General features: G+C 51.8%; 1 protein-coding gene and 1 non-coding gene across 2 annotated transcripts; both read right to left on the bottom strand.

Annotated features, from left to right (window-relative positions):
* Nucleotides 1–8219: 8219 nt before the first annotated feature.
* On the bottom strand, nucleotides 8220–17193 carry Nenf (neudesin neurotrophic factor). The gene is made up of 4 exons (XM_041635434.1): nucleotides 16792–17193; nucleotides 11783–11843; nucleotides 10298–10401; nucleotides 8220–8517 (listed from the first exon to the last, which is right to left on the bottom strand). Exons 1-4 carry the CDS (start codon nucleotides 16963–16965, stop codon nucleotides 8341–8343), a joined length of 516 nt encoding a protein of 171 aa, XP_041491368.1. The 5' UTR covers nucleotides 16966–17193; the 3' UTR covers nucleotides 8220–8340.
* Nucleotides 8655–8814, bottom strand: LOC121435960. The gene has a single exon (XR_005972637.1). It is a non-coding gene; the product is annotated as a U1 spliceosomal RNA (small nuclear RNA).
* Nucleotides 17194–17936: the final 743 nt, after the last annotated feature.

Raw genomic sequence — 17936 nt, forward strand, 5'->3', positions numbered from 1 at the left:
TACCGTTGGCTACCTGTTGAGTTCAAGGCCAGCCTGGGCTACGTGAGACCTTGTATCAGAAACCAGAACAACGTGATATCATGATGTTCCTTAGGCTGATGGTTCCCCCACAGTGCTTCATACACAGAGTCCACCAAAGGCCATGAACATATTTGAGGAGCAAGAAGTGGATTGTGGGAAGGGTGTTATAGGTGGGGTGTTATAGGTATTGTGGTTAGTACCATCAACCCGACAGGACACAGATCTCTGGGCATTTCTGTGGGGTAGCTGAGGTGCAAGGACACCCTAAAATGTGACTGTGTCGGTAAGTCCCCAAACATAGGAACCCAGGTCCTATCTCTGCCGCATACTGAACCTTCTCTGTGCCTTGACTCTTGGCTGAGGAAATGGAGACAGTGGCAGGGTCCTCAGGACCAAAGTCAACCACGTATGTCAGCCTGGCCCAGGCTGGCCCAGTCACTCGTGAGTCAACCCAGCTATTATCGTAGCTGCTATCTCACTGCTGACGTGGGCAGTACGTCAGCCTCCTGACCCAGGATCTGCTGTTCTTTCCAACACGTCACTCTGCGGCCAGATGGCGACCAGTAAAGCCACCAACCCCCCTGGGGACCCTTTCATCAAACCTGTGGGGCAGGGACCAGCACCTGGGAGCCAAGAGCAGATTTAGTCCTAGGAACAAGGATCCGGCAGTGCGGCGTCCGGGTCCTTTGCCGAGCCACCTGGCTGCTCCTGTTAGCAGTTCATTTTGGAAATACTGAGAACCAAAAATAGAACTTCTCCTGGCTTTCAAGACAGCTGCTGGGGCGGCTGCAGCCCGGCCACCAGAGGGCACTGTTGCCTGCGCTGGACCGTGGGCTATAGTGGGCCATAGCAGGCCAAGGTGGCCGGCAGTTTCCTGGGAAAACCTAGAGCAGAAGCGACTGCCACCCCAGCTTCCCGGTTACGTGCTGTGGCACCTCCTGGTCCTAGGAAAACCACTCGGCAACTCAGCCCACTGCTCTCCCCACTCATGGCCGGAATGGTTCCTGTATTTTCTTGTCCTAAATTCTTCCGGGATCCACCCCAGAACCTAGCCCAGGCCTGACTGCCTAGTAAGTGTGAAATACACATATAGGTGTTCAACAAATGAATGTGCAAAAGAGTGTAGTTAAGGAATTGTGAGCAGCATCCAGGAATAGAGTTAACAGTTTTAAACATCCAATTAGCTTCAATGAGCCCAGCAGCATCCCATGTAGAAGACAGAAGATGCCCATGGGCCTATTGGAGAGCGGCTTTCACGGGCCTATCAGAGAGCGGCTTTCATTAGCCTATCAGGGAGTGGCTTTCAAGGGCAGAGACAGCAGAGGAAGGAAACAAGCTGCTGGTACCAGGCAGGTCATTTTTTAAATTTCCTTTCTTTCTAGGAAATTTCTACCTAGTGAGGTTCGTCTGTTGTCTCTCTCCTGCTTCTGTGAGGGGCAGATCTTAGGGTTCCGTCTGGTGATGTGGGCTTAGCTTGTGGGGCTCCGTTTGGGATTGTCCTCTTGGGACCCCAGCCCAGGAGCTCAGTACAAGTCAATGGGCTTCCCTGTGTTTTAGTTCATTTAGAAAACACTTAGCTGTTTTTGTGTACGTGTATATGATACACGTTTGTGTATGAGGTCATGTGTGCCGCAGGTCAGAGGGGAGCCTTGGGCGCTGATTCTCAAACTTGTTTTTGAGGCAGGGTCTCTCTTCTCTACCACTGTTTAGCGGACTCCAGGCCAGCTGGCACCATGAACTTCCAGGCTTTTCTGTCTCCATCTCCCATTTGGAAGCAGGAGAGCTAGAATTACAGACATGTGCCACGTTAGGCTTCTTATAGGGATTCCAGGGGTCAGGGATCCAACTCAGGTCGTCAGGTTTGCCAGCAGGTGCTGTTTCCTTCTAAGCCACCTCCCAGCCCCATATTTTACTTAATGAAGAGAAGCTGCCCAAGTTTTAAAGGGGAGCGTGTTGGCCCAGAGGAGGCTATGACTGAGTGTTAAGGAGAAAACCATGGGTAAATAGAAGAGGAGAAGACCAGACAGGTCTGGGCACGGAGACATTGCGTGAGTTTTGGGGGGACACCATCCACTTACCATAATATTGTTGACTAAAGGGTTAAACTAAGGAGGTGGGGGTGTCTCAAGATGCCCTCCCTGCCCAGAATCCAGAGTCTCTGCCACCAGGGCCCCCACCCCCACCCAAGCTGTATCCTCACTACCATTGCCCTGAGCTAGGACTCCAACAGAAGACTCCATCTTTGAATATCAGATACAGAGACGCAGCCCGTGTTGCTCGCACGGGCGGCTCAAGCACCGGCCGTCTTCCGAGCTGCAGCCTCAGACAGGCATATCAGGGTGAGTGGTGCTGAGCCAGAGCAGAATCGGAGATTTCAGGGGTAGTCATGGCTATATCACCCTGGATTTGCCTAATCTCATCAGAGGAGTAAGAGATAACCAGAGCCAAGACATGCAGCAAGCTTCTCATCACAGGAGGTGGCGTGTGAGACCAGAGCCACAGCGAGCCAGCGAGCCAGCGAGCCTGGCAGCTCCAGAGGAGCCACAGACCCATCGTGTTCCACGTGCACGTACCCAGGGTTAACTCCAGGCTCTGCCTCGAACCAGCTTGGCTCTCAGCTCTTGGCTTCCTTCCCACAGGTGGTACGAGAGTTCTCCTTTCCAGCCACAGTTGTTACCCTTCAGCCTCTTCTAGTAACCGCCGTGGTTCACAACCTACCCCACACATACTCCCCAGGACCTCCAGCACCTTAGGTGACACCCCCACACCCTCTACACATTCTAGACAGGAGCAAGGCAAGAACCAGACTGTGTGCCCTGCTGAATGGCAGGGAGGGCCTAGAGCCAGGGGACTGAAGACTTGGGCTGCAAGATGGAGTCGCTGGCTGCTGACTGCTAATATCCTTCTGACACTCAGGTAGGTTTCTGGACACCAGGGCAGCTAGAAGTGGCCCTAAGTGACCCTCCAGGGAGGGGACAATGTGGCAACCCCACGACCGATGGACAATCTGGCTCCAGGGAGTCTCCTCCCGCCCATTTCCCCTCTGGGCTCCAGAGCAGGTGGTCTGAGGCCAGAAGAGGCAGCCCAGCTGGCTTCCTGGGCAGCCAAGATCACCAGCAAGGGCACTGTTTGTTTTCCTCCACGAATGCCCAAGCTGGTTACCACTTGCCCCTGTGGTTGCCTGGGGAACTCTTGCTATTTTCATGCAGGTTCCGGATGATGAGCTGTGGAAACACTGGCGAGGTTGGTCGGGGAGGTGATACCCAAGTAGGCTCTGCCAGAGAGGAGAGCTTAGCAGGAAGAGAGGAGGCTCGGCATTCACACACAGAGCGTGGTGGAGAGGGTGGCTGAGAGGGCTGTGCCCAGAGAGAGAGAACCAGCTCGTTCATTCCCATAGCATCAACCACTCAGGGTTCTGGGCTTTGTGCTAGGTGGTATGGATATGGCAAACCAAGTGAGGGTGTCCAGCCCTGTGAGAAGCTGGAAGCATAAAATACAACTTCAGGTCAGCAGGTTCTGTGCCACCACAGGGCCGTGCCAGGGTCTGAGAGGCTTCCCTGAAGACGTATCTAAGAGGATATAGGGTTTTGCAGCCAGTGTGAACAACGGGGGCAGCATGTATGTGGGTTCAGAAGAGACGAGTGCAGCACTTGCAGAGTGTACGTTCAGTCCTGGGCGAAGTGGGAGCCAGACCAGAACCAAGTCATCAGGGAGGCTTTGGGGAGAAGTGTGCTGGAGCCACTGAAACTGTTGACCAAGGTTTCTGTCCCACCTAGTCCCGCAGTCGTTCAGTCCCAAAGAAACAACACAGAGGTCTACATTAATTATAAACTGGTAGGCCTATTAGCTCAGGGTTCTTATTAACTCTTTCTTACATTGTACATTATCCATTATTCTTGTCTGTGCTAGCCATGTGGCTCAGTCCCTAATATCAGTGAAGAAGCCCTCTCATCTTGCTTTCTCTGTGTCTGGGTAACAACTGCAGACTGAATCTTTCCTCTTCCCAGAATTCTCCTGTTCTTGTCGCTCCACCTATACTTCCTGCCTGGCTTCTGGCCAATCAGCATTTTATTAAAATACAATTGACAGGGTACAGACCGTTGTCCCACAGCATGAAACATTGGGATGAGGCCCCAGGTAACAAAAATGTAGTCCAGGCCATTCTCTGGAGAGAGGCCAGTTTCCCCACTGCCCATGGGATGCAGGGAGGCTCCACAGAGCATCCAAGAGCCCTGAAGCTGCAGAGTCCTCCACCAGGAGAGCCAGGCTCAGGCTTGGGCTCAAGCTGGCACTTGCTGCCCATCTGCACTTCCTCCAAATCCCAATCTGCTGCCCCAACACTGGGCATGTGCGTAAATGCCTTCTGCCTGCCCGTGGCCATACCCCTGCTGGAAGATGCCTGCTGGCCTGGAAGGTGGGGCTGGCATGCAGCAGAAAGGGGACAAGTGTGGAGAAATGCAGCCCTCAGGTGTCAGGAGCCAGCTGGGCACAACACACATCTGCCTCCCCTAGTCCCCAGCCAACCTTGTAGCTGTTTTTGCCCTCGTCATACACAGTAAGAAACCAAAGCTCCGAGATGCTAACTAGCCCCTCCAGAGCTGAAGCGATGAAGTCAGGATTCAAACACACGTGTGACTCTGAAACCCACCCCTAAAGTCAGGATTCAAATGCACGCGTGACTCTGAAACCCACCCCTAAAGTCAGGATTCAAACACACGCGTGACTCTGAAACCCACCCCTAAAGTCAGGATTCAAATGCGCGCGTGACTCTGAAACCCACCCCTAAAGTCAGGATTCAAACACACGCGTGACTCTGAAACCCACCCCTAAAGTCAGGATTCAAACACATGCGTGACTCTGAAACCCACCCCTAAAGTCAGGATTCAAACACTCGTGTGACTCTGAAACCCACCCCTAAGGTCAGGATTCAAATGTGCGAGTGACTCTGAAATCCATCCCATGGCAGTGCTGAAGAGCCCAAGACAGAAAGGTACTGCCTCATGAGAACCTAAAGAGGTAACATGGCAGGGAACCACAGAGGGCACACACAGTCACTCAGAGACATTCACAGACACATGCAGACACACACATACAGTCTTAGAGACACGCAGACACACAGAGACACAGGCAGACACACAGAGACACATGCACACACAAACGTATAGACATTCAATCACTATTGGACTCACTTGTGTGTTTTTGAGGCAGTTTTTCTGTATAGACCTGGCTGTTCTAGAACTCACTCTGTCTCAAACTCAGAGATCCACCTGTCCCTGCCTCCTGAGTGCTGGGATTTTTTTAATTTTATTTTTTTAATTTATTTATTTATTAAGGATTTCTGCCTCCTCCCCGCAACCGCTTCCCATTTCCCTCCCCCTCCCCCAATCAAGTCCCCCTCCCTCATCTGCTCGAAGAGCAATCAAGGTTCCCTGACCTGTGGGAAGCCCAAGGACTGCCCACCTCTATCCAGGTCTCGTAAGGTGAGCATCCAAACTGCCTAGGCTCCCACAAAGCCAGTACGTGCAGTAGGATCAAAAACCCACTGCGAGAGATGGCTCAGTGGTTAAGAGCATTGCCTGCTCTTCCAAAGGTTCTGAGTTCAATTCCCAGCAACCACATGGTGGCTCACAACCATCTGGAATGAGGTCTGGTGCCCTCTTCTGGCCTGCAGACATACACACAGACAGAATATTGTATACATAATAAATAAATGAATATAAAAAAAACCCACTGCGATTGCTGGGATTAAAGGTGTGTGCCATCACACCAGCTGGACTTCTTTTTTAAAGACTTCTATTTATTTTTATCTTACATGTGTCTGAGTGTTTGCTTTGATGTGTTTGTGTGCTCCGTGTGCATGCCCACTGCCCATGGAGCCACAGATGGTCTGAGCCGTGTTCACGGGTGCTGGACACTGAACTCAGGTCCTCTGCAACAGCAAGTGCTCTTAACTGCTAAGGCGTTTCTCCGGCCCCTGTTGGTGGTGACTCCATGCTGCAGATCCTTGTTCTCTGTCACGGCGAAGGAGCTGACTTTATGTCACATGCCGGGGTGAGATCTGTGCTCCTACAGACGCCTGGAGTACAGAGGTGAGGGGTCTGACCCCTGAGCGTGCAGAGGCAAGTAACTTCTCAAGTCACACCAGTCACCGGTCATAGACATAGATGAGGCAGCTCCCAGAGATGAAGGTTAAACTTGTGGGGTTACCCAAGCTTTCCACTCTCTTCTTCAGCCTCTTCTCCCAGGTAACTAATCCAGCCCTCCCCTTCCCTTTCTTCCCTCCCTCCCTCCCTTTCCTTCCTTCCAATGGTAGCCACCTGCCTCTCAGCTTGCAGGAGGCCTGGAGTCAGCTTGGTGAAGTTTGGTCCCTCAGAGGTGTCCAGGGCACAGAGGGTTTCTGGGATGTGAGACTTTTGGTATTGATACCAAGAAATTCCCCAGACCCCTCGCTTGTTACTTCAGGGAGAGTTCAGGGCCCTTAAGACACCCCCACCCCCATTTGGCAATCGCAAGCAAGCTGGTGCTCCTGGGTTACAGAGAGTGCTAGCAGGAAAAGCACAGTGCCTAAGATGAGGTCAGGCTGAGCGCTGAAAGGTGGGCATGAGCCCTGAGGGCACAGGAAGCACTCTAAGCGCCTGTTGGAAGGCTGGGCATGGTGGTGCCTGCCTGCAATCCCAGCCTTTAGGAAACACGACAGGGACTCACATATTCCAGGCTGACCTTGAACCTACCACACAGCCAGGACAATCTGGAATTCTGATCTCCTACCTCTGCTGCCTGAGGGTCACAGGTGTCTGTCACCACACCTGTTATTTTGTGCTGGGGCTGGAATCCAGAGCCTCCTGCATACTAGGCAGTCTGTCAAGTGAGCCACATCCCAGCCTCTTTCTGTTTATTCTCGATTGTTTGTTTAAGTGTATCGATATTTTGTCTGCGTGTAAGTATGTGCACCATGTGTATCATGTGTGTGATTGGTGTCACATGAAGGTTAGAGGAGGGCACCCGTTCTCTAGGACTGGAGTTACAGACGGTTGTGAGCCACCATGTGGGTGCTAGGAATTGTAGCAAGTCCTCTGGAAGAGCAGACGGTGCTCCTGAGCCGTCTCTCCAACCCATATATTTTTTAGAGGTTTATTTTTATTTCTAATTGTGTGTTTGTGGAGAGGGCCGCAGGTGGATGTGAGCACGGGTGTCCAGGGAAGTCACAGTCATTCGGTCCCCTGGAACTGGAGTTGCAGGTGGTTGTGAACTCTCAACTCTACAAGAGTAGCACCTGCTCTCAACTGCTGAGCCATCTCTCCAGGACTGTTTCTTTTAATAAACAACAAAGGTTAAGCTGGGCATGTTGGCACAGCCTTTCATCCAAGAGGCAGAGGAAGGGTGATCTCTTGTGAGTCTGAGGCCAGCCTGATCTACATAGCGATACCCTACCTCAAAAGAAAGAAAAGAAAAGAAATAAAAGATAAATAACAAAGGTTTATTTAAAGACATTTCCTGCTACTACAGGATCTGCAGGTTCAGGTGGACACAGCATTTTTCAGCCTCAGAATGACTGCCATTTGGGCCCGGTAATTCTCTCTGCAGGTACAGTAGCTCCCTGCAGTGCTCTGATCCCAGATGCTGGTGCCCTTGTCACCAGCAGGGACAATACCCTCAGAAGAGGGATTTCCTCCCGGGGCCTGATAGACAGTGTGAGGTGTGGTTGTCAGCATTCTCGAATGACCCCTGGCCAGGCTCTGCCATGCTGGACTCCAGATGCCTTACACAGTCTTTGACCATGGCCAGGACCCACAGTCACTCATTTCCCATCATCCCTCCCACTGTTCTGCTTTGTTCCCACTGCTGCTTCCATGGTCCTCACCTCCCGGCCTCTTGGCAGGCAGACAAGGACGGCAGAACCAGGAGAGGAACCCCACGCCTAAGCCCTGCAAGCTGGGCATATGAAGTGCAGAGACAGAATTCTTTTTGCAGCAATGGTGTGTTTATTTACTCTTAGCCTTGCTACAAAGTACACTCGGTTGTGGCACGGAACGTGGGGAGCACAGAACTGAATGAAGACGCAGTGACGGTCCCTTACAGCCCACTGCCCAGATAGCAACGCTGAGCTGTAGTTCCAGTGAAGCGTAGCACCGTGGATGCTGTGCAGGCAGGGACACCCAGGCAGGCACAGCCCCGACCAAGGACATCACAAAGCAGTCTCCCAGTTAACATCAGCTTTATTCAGATGCAGGGCACCCAGAGGCTTCCCCAACGTGTTTCGTGGGACATTTAACCCCGTCCCCCCGACCTCACCCTAGAACAGCCCTTTGCAGCGAGACATCAGAACTCATCCTTTATGTCAAAATGGGGCTGGTCTTCAGGCTTGAAGTCCAGGTTGGGGCTGCCGTCCTCGTTGAGGATGCGGCGCGCTGTGTAGCCAACAATGGGGTATTTGGCCTTGTACACCCTGGCGAAGACGTCGTCTAGTGTCTCCAGTTCCTTGGCTGTGAGACCCGTCTGGGGGAAAGAAATGGGAGAGGGACGTGAGCAAATTGCATTTGGCCACATTGTATCTGACACTACCCTCTCTCTGCCCTGCCTTACCTGCCCCAAGCCCCAAATGCAAGAGAAAAACACACTTAAAAAAATAAAATTTAGGAGCGAGCAAGAACACAGTCCTCACTATCACAGATTCTGTAGTTGTGTTTCTTGTATTTGGGGAATTGCTGGGGTCTGCACATCTGTGCTGCAGAGAATGAGGCTCACCCCGGAAACCACCTTTGTGTTCACGATGCCCCCGCTTGCCAGAAATATGTGGAAAAACCATCTTAGATCAAGTAACGGACAATGGACTTTTAAAGTATTTGTACAGAGGTTAAGTGAGCGTGTTTATAGGATGGGGGTGCAGCATGTGTGTGCAGGGGTGAAGGCAATATATATGTGTGTGCAGGGGGTGAATGCAGCATGTGTGTGCAGGTTGTGAACAGTGTGTACAGGGTGTAGATGCAAAGTGTCTGTACAGAGGTGGAGTACCGGGTGTGTGTGCAGGGGCAGGGGAGCAATGGTTTCATCAGTTTTGACTGTCAGCTGATAGAGGAATTATCACCCACAGGACACCCAGTCTTAGGTGGGTGGCTCTATAACAGGTGTCTACCTCTGTACTATTACACCTGTGAGTACGCCATCTGCTGTAATTTGGATGGAGAGTGTCACTTTATGAAAGGTCCCCTCAATGGTTTGGTCTCCAGGGTGGAGCTGGGAGGTGATGGAGCCTTTAAGGGGCGGGGCCTAGCGAGTGGTGCATACATTGAGAGTTTGCCCTCCACAGGAATTGTGGGACACTGGCCACTTACCCGTTCTCTTCTGCTTTCTCTGCCACATGCCCTAGCCATGATGTGGCTATAACCAGCCCCATTTTAAGAAATGCTGTTTCCTTCTACACAAACCACAAGTGTGGAGGGTACCCTGTTTCTCCCCAGTTCATCCTAAGCTACAGCAGCTCCCGAGACTGTTATTCGGAGGTGGGTATAGATGGGGTGCAGATCACAGGGGTACCGAGCTGCTGGGCAGGCTGGGGACACACAGTGAAGTCTGCCAAGTTGGACAAGTCCACACAGAGTTTGGACTTAAGTCTGTAAGCGGAAATGAGCCATGGGAGCTCTGAAGTAGGGGTGACCCAGTAAGATGATGAATTTTAAGAAAGTATTTGGCCACCATGCAACATAGGCTATTTAATGGGCTTATTAGGAAGTTTTGGGTACTAAGGGTCTTGTCCAGCGGCAGAGCACTTGCCTAACATGTGGGGGGCCTGGGTTCAAATCCAAAGAAATAAAACAATTTTGCTTAACCGAGAGACTTAAACAAAAAACCAAAATCAGGGGCTGGAGAGATGACTCAGCGGTGGTTAAGAGCATTGGCTGTTCATCCAGAGGCCCTGGGTTCAATTCCCTGCACCCACATGGCAGCTCACAGCTGTCTGCTCCAGTTCCAGGGGATCTGACTCCCTCACACAGACATGCATGCAGGGAAAACACCAAGACACAGAAAATATAAGTAAACACATTTTAAAAAATTAGCTGGGCTTAGTGGTGTCACTCTTTAATCTCAGCCGTTGGGAGGCAGAGGCAGTCTGGTGAGTTTGAGGTCAGCCTGGTCTACATAGAAAGTTGCAGCCTAGACGGGGCTACACAGTGAGACCCCATCTCAAGGAAACAACAAACAAAGGCCAAGAACGAAGCCCATGGCATGGGAGCAGAGCAGAGCATTCTGACAAACGCTCGTCAGCTCATCAGCTTACAGTGTCGTGAGTGAGGTCCGCAGGATCCAGTGACATCTTGGCCACTCCTCTGGTGGAGTCTTTCCCGGTCAAGGCATTGTAGGGGGCTCCTCGCCCATAAAACTCTGCAGGGGGTGTGGAGGGGGAGAGAGTGGGTGTGTGGAGAGCAGCCAGGAGCTACTTGGGAGTTCTCCAGACTCCCCCCCCCCCCATCCTCAGAAAAGGCTGTAGTACTGAGAAGGAACACAGCAGGGCAGATGGAAGGCCCGAGTCCACGTGGTGCTCCACCAATCCAGAACAGTGCTCCACCAACCCAGAATGGTGCTCCACCAACCTAGAATGGTGCTCCACTAATCCAGTCCACCAATCCAGAATGGTGCTCCACCAACCTGGAATGGTTCTTCACCAATCCAGAACATGAGGGAGACATACCATGACTGAGCGGTGGTTTATAGAAAACACACAATGCAGTCTCTTTGAAAGTTAAAATGCAAGTCACACCTAATGATGCAGGCCTGCAATCACAGCTAGGAAGGAGGCTGACACAGGAGGATTGCACGTTCAAGGCTAGCCTGCACCTGCCCCAGAGTAAGTGTTTTAAAAAGGAGCGGGAAAGGTATGGTGTGTGGCTCAATGGTAGACTGCTTGTCTACTGATCTACCTTTATTGTTCTTAAAGTATGACAAAGTATGACTTTATCGTACATAAAGTCCTGGGTTCAATCCTGTGTGTGTGTGTGGTGTGTATGTTGTGTATATGGTGTGTGCATATGGTGTGTTTGTCTCTATGTATGTATGTATCTATCTGTCTGTCTGTCTATCTCTGTGTGTATCTCTGTATGGAGATGTATATACAAATACAGACAAGAACCTCTGGTCTCAAATGCCTCAGGGAGCCAAGTCTCCTTCTACTATGTGGACTTACAGGATGAGTCATGAAATCCACCTCCTGGGACTGGAGAGAGGACTCAGTGGTTAAGAGCACTGGCTCTTGTCCAGGACCCAGGTTCAATTCCCAGCACCCACATGATGGCTCACAACCACCTGTAACTCCAGTTCCAGGGGATCCAATGTCCTCTTCTGGCTTCTGTGAGCACTGTATGCACATGCTACACAGACACACATGCAGGCAAAGCACCCGTATGCAAAATAAAAATTTAAACAAATTATTTAAAAACCAAACACCTCCTGGTGCTATGTGTCGATAGACTCGGGGAAACAGTGTTTGGTTGCCTTCTAGAACAGTAAGTCTCAGCTAAGGGGCACTTTTCTGCCTTCAGCTGGAGTGCTCATAGGTTTGAACTGGATTCCACAGCCCTCCAAACAGGAACTGGTATGGTCAGGAAGTACTAAGTAGATAAGACCTCTTTTGGTGAAACACTGTTGGGTTAGCTCCATCAGGGCCTTTCAGAGGGAAGGGAAAGGCCTTGCCTGATGTGACCCCTTGCCTCGTTCCTCCAGGCACCTGCTCCAGCCCTGTGTTCCCCAGAAAGAAAGAGCCACTTACCCTTTCCAGAGCTGACGTCAAACACCACTCCCTTCACCGCCAAGTAGATGGGCTGATCCTCCTGGAAAGCAGGGGAGAGGCGTGAGAGGAAGGAGAGAAACACTGACTCTACACAGGTAGCTAGGACTGCTTGCCACAAGCTAGGTCAGGAATGGTGGTGAGCTGCTAGACTTGGCCCTGGCAGGCTCACCACCGCTCAGACAATGTCAACCCCATTCACCAAAGCTCGGAAAGTCATAAAGTGCCATGAGGTGTGGCAATGCCCTCCTGCAAAACAGTCGGGGGTTGAAGCAGACAAGCAAACCAGGCATGGCAGTGCACCCCGTAATCTCAGCATTCAGGAAGGAGAGGCAGGAGAATCAGAAGTTCAAGTTTAGTCTCAGCTACTTAGCAAATTTGAGGCAGGCCTAGGCTATGTGAGACCCTAGCTCAAATAAGACACAAATCAAAAGAATATGAGGCGGCTGGAGAGATGGCTCAGAGGTTAAGAGCATTGCCTGCTCTTCCAAAGGTCCTGAGTTCAATTCCCAGCAACCACATGGTGGCTCACAACCATCTATAATGAGATCTGGTGCCCTCTTCTGGCATGCAGGCAGGCATGGAAGGAATGTTGTATACATAATAAATAAATAAATATTTTAAAAAAGAATATGAAATGCTGGATGATTTCAGTCAGAACATGATCCTGTCACCAACAGACACACATGGGTTTAAGCATGCCAGTGACACACTTTTTGTTTTGATTCTTAAAAAAAAAAAGATTTATTTGAGCCTGAGAGATGATGATGATGATGCGTGTGTGTATGTATGTATGTACGTATGTATGTATGTATGTATGCATGCATGCATATGTACATATCTCACTTGGTGGCTACAGCTAGAAAAGGCGGCAGGTTGTCACAGCACCGGCCTGTGACGTAACTGCTTCCTATAGGCTGCTTTTCCGTTGCCGTGGCAATACCATGTATTAGTTTATCTGGGCTGATGGTTCCAGAGGGGTCGTATTGCGGTTTTAGGGAGCCTGGCTTCCCCATAGTCAGGTCACCTTTCCTCCAGGGCTGAGTTGTCCCATTGCAGCTCTACGCCCCCCCCCCCCCCAGCTGACCTATTGCAATTCTAAGTATATTTTGGTTTCCCGATAAGTCAGGATATCCCAGTACCACTACTGTACCACGTTCCCCTACAGAGGAAAACATGGCTTTCTTCCGCATGTGGGAAGCAACATTGGAATGCCTTTTCCAGTTCTTGCTTTGGTCAGAATTTACAAAGGGATTGAACATCATTTTGGTGGCTGCCACTCAAGAGAGATGACCACAAAATGGAAGAGCCTAATCTAAGTTTTTAAGATTTGTAAACTCAAGAAGAATCAGATAACCAAGAAGGAAGACTGGTGTTTTCCTAATGGAAATGTATTTTAAATGTAATTCCAGCTAGGTGTGGGCATGCACACCTTAAATTCCTGCATCCAAGAGGCAGAGGCAGGTGATCTCTGTGAGTTTGAGACCAGCCTGGTCTACATAGTGAGTCCCTGGCCAGCCATGGAACTGGCTAATTTTATGTCAACTTGACATAAGCTAAGGACATTTTGGAGGAGGAATCCTCAACTGAACAATATCTACATAAGACTGGCCTATAGGCTGGCTAGCGGTTCATTTTCTTGATTGATGTGGGAGGGCCCAGCTCACTGTGGCAGAGCCTGGGGGTATAAGAAAGCAGGCTGAGCAAGCTGTAAGGAGCAACCCAGTAAGCTGCACCCCTCACCCCTCCATGACTTTTGCTTCCATTCTTGCCCCCAGGTTACTGCTCTGCTTGAGTTCCTACCCTGACCTCCTTCAGTGAATGGAGTGTGACCTGGAAGTGTAAGAGGAAATGAACCCTTCCCTCCAGAGTCATGGCCATCGTGTTGCATCACGGCAATAGAACCCCTAAAATGCAGGACCAGATAGCAAGACCTTGTCTCAAAAACTAGAACAATGAAAATTAATTCCAAAATTGCTCACAGGGACTTTGACTTTAAAGCTGGAAGGAGTCTAGAAGATGCTCAAACACGTTCTTTATGGTTGAGACTGTTAGTTGTGCATGTCTCTCTCTCTCTCTCTCTCTCTCTCTCTGTGTGTGTGTGTGTGTGTGTGTGTGTGTGTGTGTGTGAGAGAGAGAGAGAGAGAGAGAGAGAGAGAGAGAGAGAGCACGAGAGCTCTCTAGGCTAGCCCTGAACCCAGTTCTCCTGAATGTCTCCTGAGGGTTGGGATTCCAGGCTTGCCCCCACCACACCCTGCTGAGTAAGGCCGTTTGGTTCCAAGGATATTATGATATGATAAGGAGGAGGGACTCAGAGGGGAAGGCAGGACCACACGGGGAGATTTGGAACACAAGGTTCCTCCTGCCCTCTCTCGATGCCCACCAGAGGGCATCATTAGCCCAGAGAGAACTTGTCTAGATGTAGGGGGACAGTGAGTAGGGACCCAAAGTTGCTCAAGAGCCAGGGCTCCAGGAAAGGGACAGGAGCTTTCACTGCCCTTCACCTGAGACATGTGGTGGCCTCACCATCTGGCATTTCTGGCTGTCTCTGGCCAATAGCAAGTGCCTCAAGGACCGTGGAAGCATTGGGCAGAAAGGAAGTGAGTGGACTGTGGACACAGCTGGTCAGAGTACCCACACCTCATCATCCTCTGGGCCCGGGTGAGGGCTGAGCCAGACCAGCTCCTCAGCACCCCTCTTTGGAGGGAACCTGCTGTGTAGGTGTTTTTTTTTTTTTCCAGAGAAAACTGCCTTCCTGTGGTACTGCAGGCATTCATTACCCATGACCTATCTGAGGGTCACAGAACAGGGGTTTACCAACAGACTAAAAGGGATAGAAGAAAGTAATAGAAAGTGGAAGAAAACACAAGTGCCTGGTCTGAGGTTGCTCTACGTCAGGTGGCTCTACATATAGGAAATCATCATAGTTAATCTGGGTGGGTGTGACCTGCTTCAGCCCACGGAAAGGTCACGAGGTTCCCTGAGGAAAAGGGAACTCTCCCTAGCAGGTGGCGCCTGCCTGAGATCAATGTGAGTTCTTCGGCCACCCTGGTCTGCATAGTGAATCCAGGACAGCCAGAACTATATAGTAACAAACTCTTCCAGGAAGAAAGGAAAGAAGGAAGAAAGGGAGGGAGGAAAGACATAAGGAAAGAAGAAAGGAAGGGAGGGAGGGAGGGAGGGAGGACATAAGGAAAGGAGGGAGGGAGGAAGGAAAGAAGGAAGGAAGGGAGGGAGGGAGGAAGGAAGGAAAGAAGGAAGGAAGGGAGGGAGGAAGGAAGGACCTGCTGGAGAATTCCAGCCTCCTTCGGTTCAGCTACCTGATTAGCCAGCCCCACCATCTGAAAACGTTGTAATAATACCTCCCCTCCTCCTCTCCAATGCCAGTACCATTCATTTGAAATATGGCAGCTGTGAGGCTTAGTGACTTGGCTTAAATCACAAGCCCAGGTACCAGTAAAGGTTTAAGTTTCAGCATGACCAAATAACAAACCATGATGCTACTGGAGGTGGTGGGCGTGGCTACTGGTAATTCCTCAGGACCCATAGCATAGACCAGAGCCATTTCTGGCACCGCACAGCTCTGCTAACTACTCAGGGCACTCCTCTGCCTCTGCTCCCAGCAACTCCTTTCCTGGCTCCTCCCACCTCATGCTATGGCTCTCCACCCTTAAGTCTCGGTCCACATATGATTAGTATGAAAACTAGGGTCTTAGTCCTTGTCCTGTAGTCTCTGGGTGTGCCCTTCCTTGGAATGTGTGCTGGGGGGGGGGGTCAAGAACCCCCATATATGGATGAATGCAAACTCTATAGAGGGGGGTTCACAGATATTAAAGACGAATCCACTCCTGGGTTCTTTACGCTATCTCTTCCCCTTGAATATACCCTTTCCCTGGCAGCAAACGACCAAGAGCCAGTCATCTGCGCACTAGAAACCCTGGCTTCTTCCCCAGCTACACTGGGTGCGCCCATGCATGGTTCTCCACGTAAAGCCCACTGGACACCCCATGCAAGTTGTGAGGCATCCCCGTCGGACAGGGAGGAATACAACTCCTTGCTAAGTGTTCTCTGCACGTGTGAGCATCTGCACCAAGAGCTCCCTTAACACCATCTGCCCCTACCACCACCACATTCCTATCCCTGTGTCCTCCTCATGGACCCATGGGTCTAAACCAGTGGTTCTCAATCTTCCTAATGTTGTAACCTTTAATACAGTTCCTCATGTTGTGGTGATCCCCAACCATAAAATTATTTTGTTGCTACTTCATAACTCTAATTTTGCTACCATTATGAATCGTAATGTAAATATCTATGTTTTCCGATGGTCTTAGGGGACCCCTGTGAAAGGGTCCGCGACCCACAGGTTGAGAACTACTGTCCTAAATTGTCATCCATAAGGACCCCTGCACATTCGGTCTGTGTAAGGCCAGCTAAAACAGAGAGACTAGGGAGCACAGTCCAGAAAGGCTGAGCAAAGCAACACAGGTCCCTCCCTCCTGAGCCGCTGAGCCCTTCAGTTTCCCCCGGCAGTAAAGGCAGGGGATTCATTCCTGGAAAGTATGGCTTCCTCCCTACCTAAAGCAGCCGCCCCTATGGGGGAGAGCGTTGTTCCCCCTCTGCATTCATCCCCACGAGCCCAGACACTAAATGGGGTCTGATGGAAGGGTTCCAGAAGGCCTGGGACAACGGAGCAGGAAGAGGAAGGGCTGAGAAGTCCTGGATCATCCGGGCTCGCCCCAGTCTCACTAGCCCAGAGAGCGCGCTCTGGCTGGCCACTGCACAAACCATAGGCCATGTGGCCCCAGGCCACACTCACACTAAAATCTAGAAGGGTCTGAGGTCTGTACTCAAACCACAGCGACGAGGCAGGGCGAGGGGAGCGCGGGGTGGGGCATGAAGGCAGCGCCGGGCCTCCACCAAGGGCCTCGCGCGGGTCCCCTGCCACCAGCTGGGGCTTGGGGACAGCAGCCGGCCCAGGCCGCGCCGCCTACCTCCTCGCCGCCGTAGCGGGCCAGCTCCTCCTCCGTGAAGAGCCGCACCGGGGGCCCGCGCTCTGCCGGGCGTGGCGTCTGCCCAGCGCGGGCTGTAACCACCGGGGTCAGAGCCAGCACCAAGGCGAGCGCCGCCAGCGGCCACAGCCGCCACCCGGGCGCGGGGAGCGCCATGGACCGCCTGAAGCCCGCGGGAGGACGGCGGGGCGGAGCACAGTCAGCAACTAGGGAGGGGCCCTGTAAAACAGGACCCGGCCTTATTAATTACTCTCTCGGAGAATAAATCCTACTCTGTAGCCTGTAATATTCTTGAACTGGCGGTGATCCTCCTGCCTCAGCCTCCAGAAAACTGGGATTCCAGGCTGGTGGCACCAAGCCCAGATAGCTTGCTTACTTTTCTGTCCTTCCTTCCTTCCCTCCCTCCTTCCTTTCTATGGCTCCTGTCCTCTTTTCTTTTTTCTCCCTCCCCTCCCCTCCCCTCCCCTCCCCTCCCCTCCCCTCCCCTCCTCTCTTCTCTCTCCTCTTTCCAGGTTTCAGGGTCCCTTCTAGCCTGGCTCTTTTGTGTTGCAACTAATTTGTGACCTTGAAGAGACCCTTCAGGCCAAACACAACCTGATGGGTTTCTGTCCTCTAGCGCTCTGTCTGGCTGCTCCAGCCCCTTCACTTTCTGCAGGCCTGTGTGTTAGGACCCTCTTGAAATGGAAAGATCCTTCCTGGATTTTTGCTGACCACACTTAGCTGTCAACTTCCCAGAGAGGCTAAGGAGCAGTTTGTAAATGAATAGCATGCCCACCAGGCACACTGGAGTGAACCTGTACCCTGTCTGCTGTCTCTGGTGGACACTGAGCGGAGGAGCGGCACCGACAACTGGGCACGCAAGCCGAGGCCTCAGAGAGCAGGCATTTGGGAGTTGGTTTGTTTCCTAGGGCCGCTGTGCTGGGGGACCACAAACCCGCTGTGCTGGGGGACCACAGACCCGCTGTGCTGGGGGACCACAGACCCGCTGTGCTGGGGGACCACAGACCCGCTGTGCTGGGGGACCACAGACCCGCTGTGCTGGGGGAGCACAGACCCGCTGTGCTGGGGGACCACAGACCCGCTGTGCTGGGGGAGCACAGACCCGCTGTGCTGGGGGACCACAGACC

The sequence above is a fragment of the Microtus oregoni genome, unplaced genomic scaffold, assembly GCF_018167655.1.
Source record: "Microtus oregoni isolate MIOR12 unplaced genomic scaffold, Mior012 000047F_ref0000412, whole genome shotgun sequence".
Classification (NCBI taxonomy): Eukaryota; Metazoa; Chordata; class Mammalia; order Rodentia; family Cricetidae; genus Microtus; species Microtus oregoni.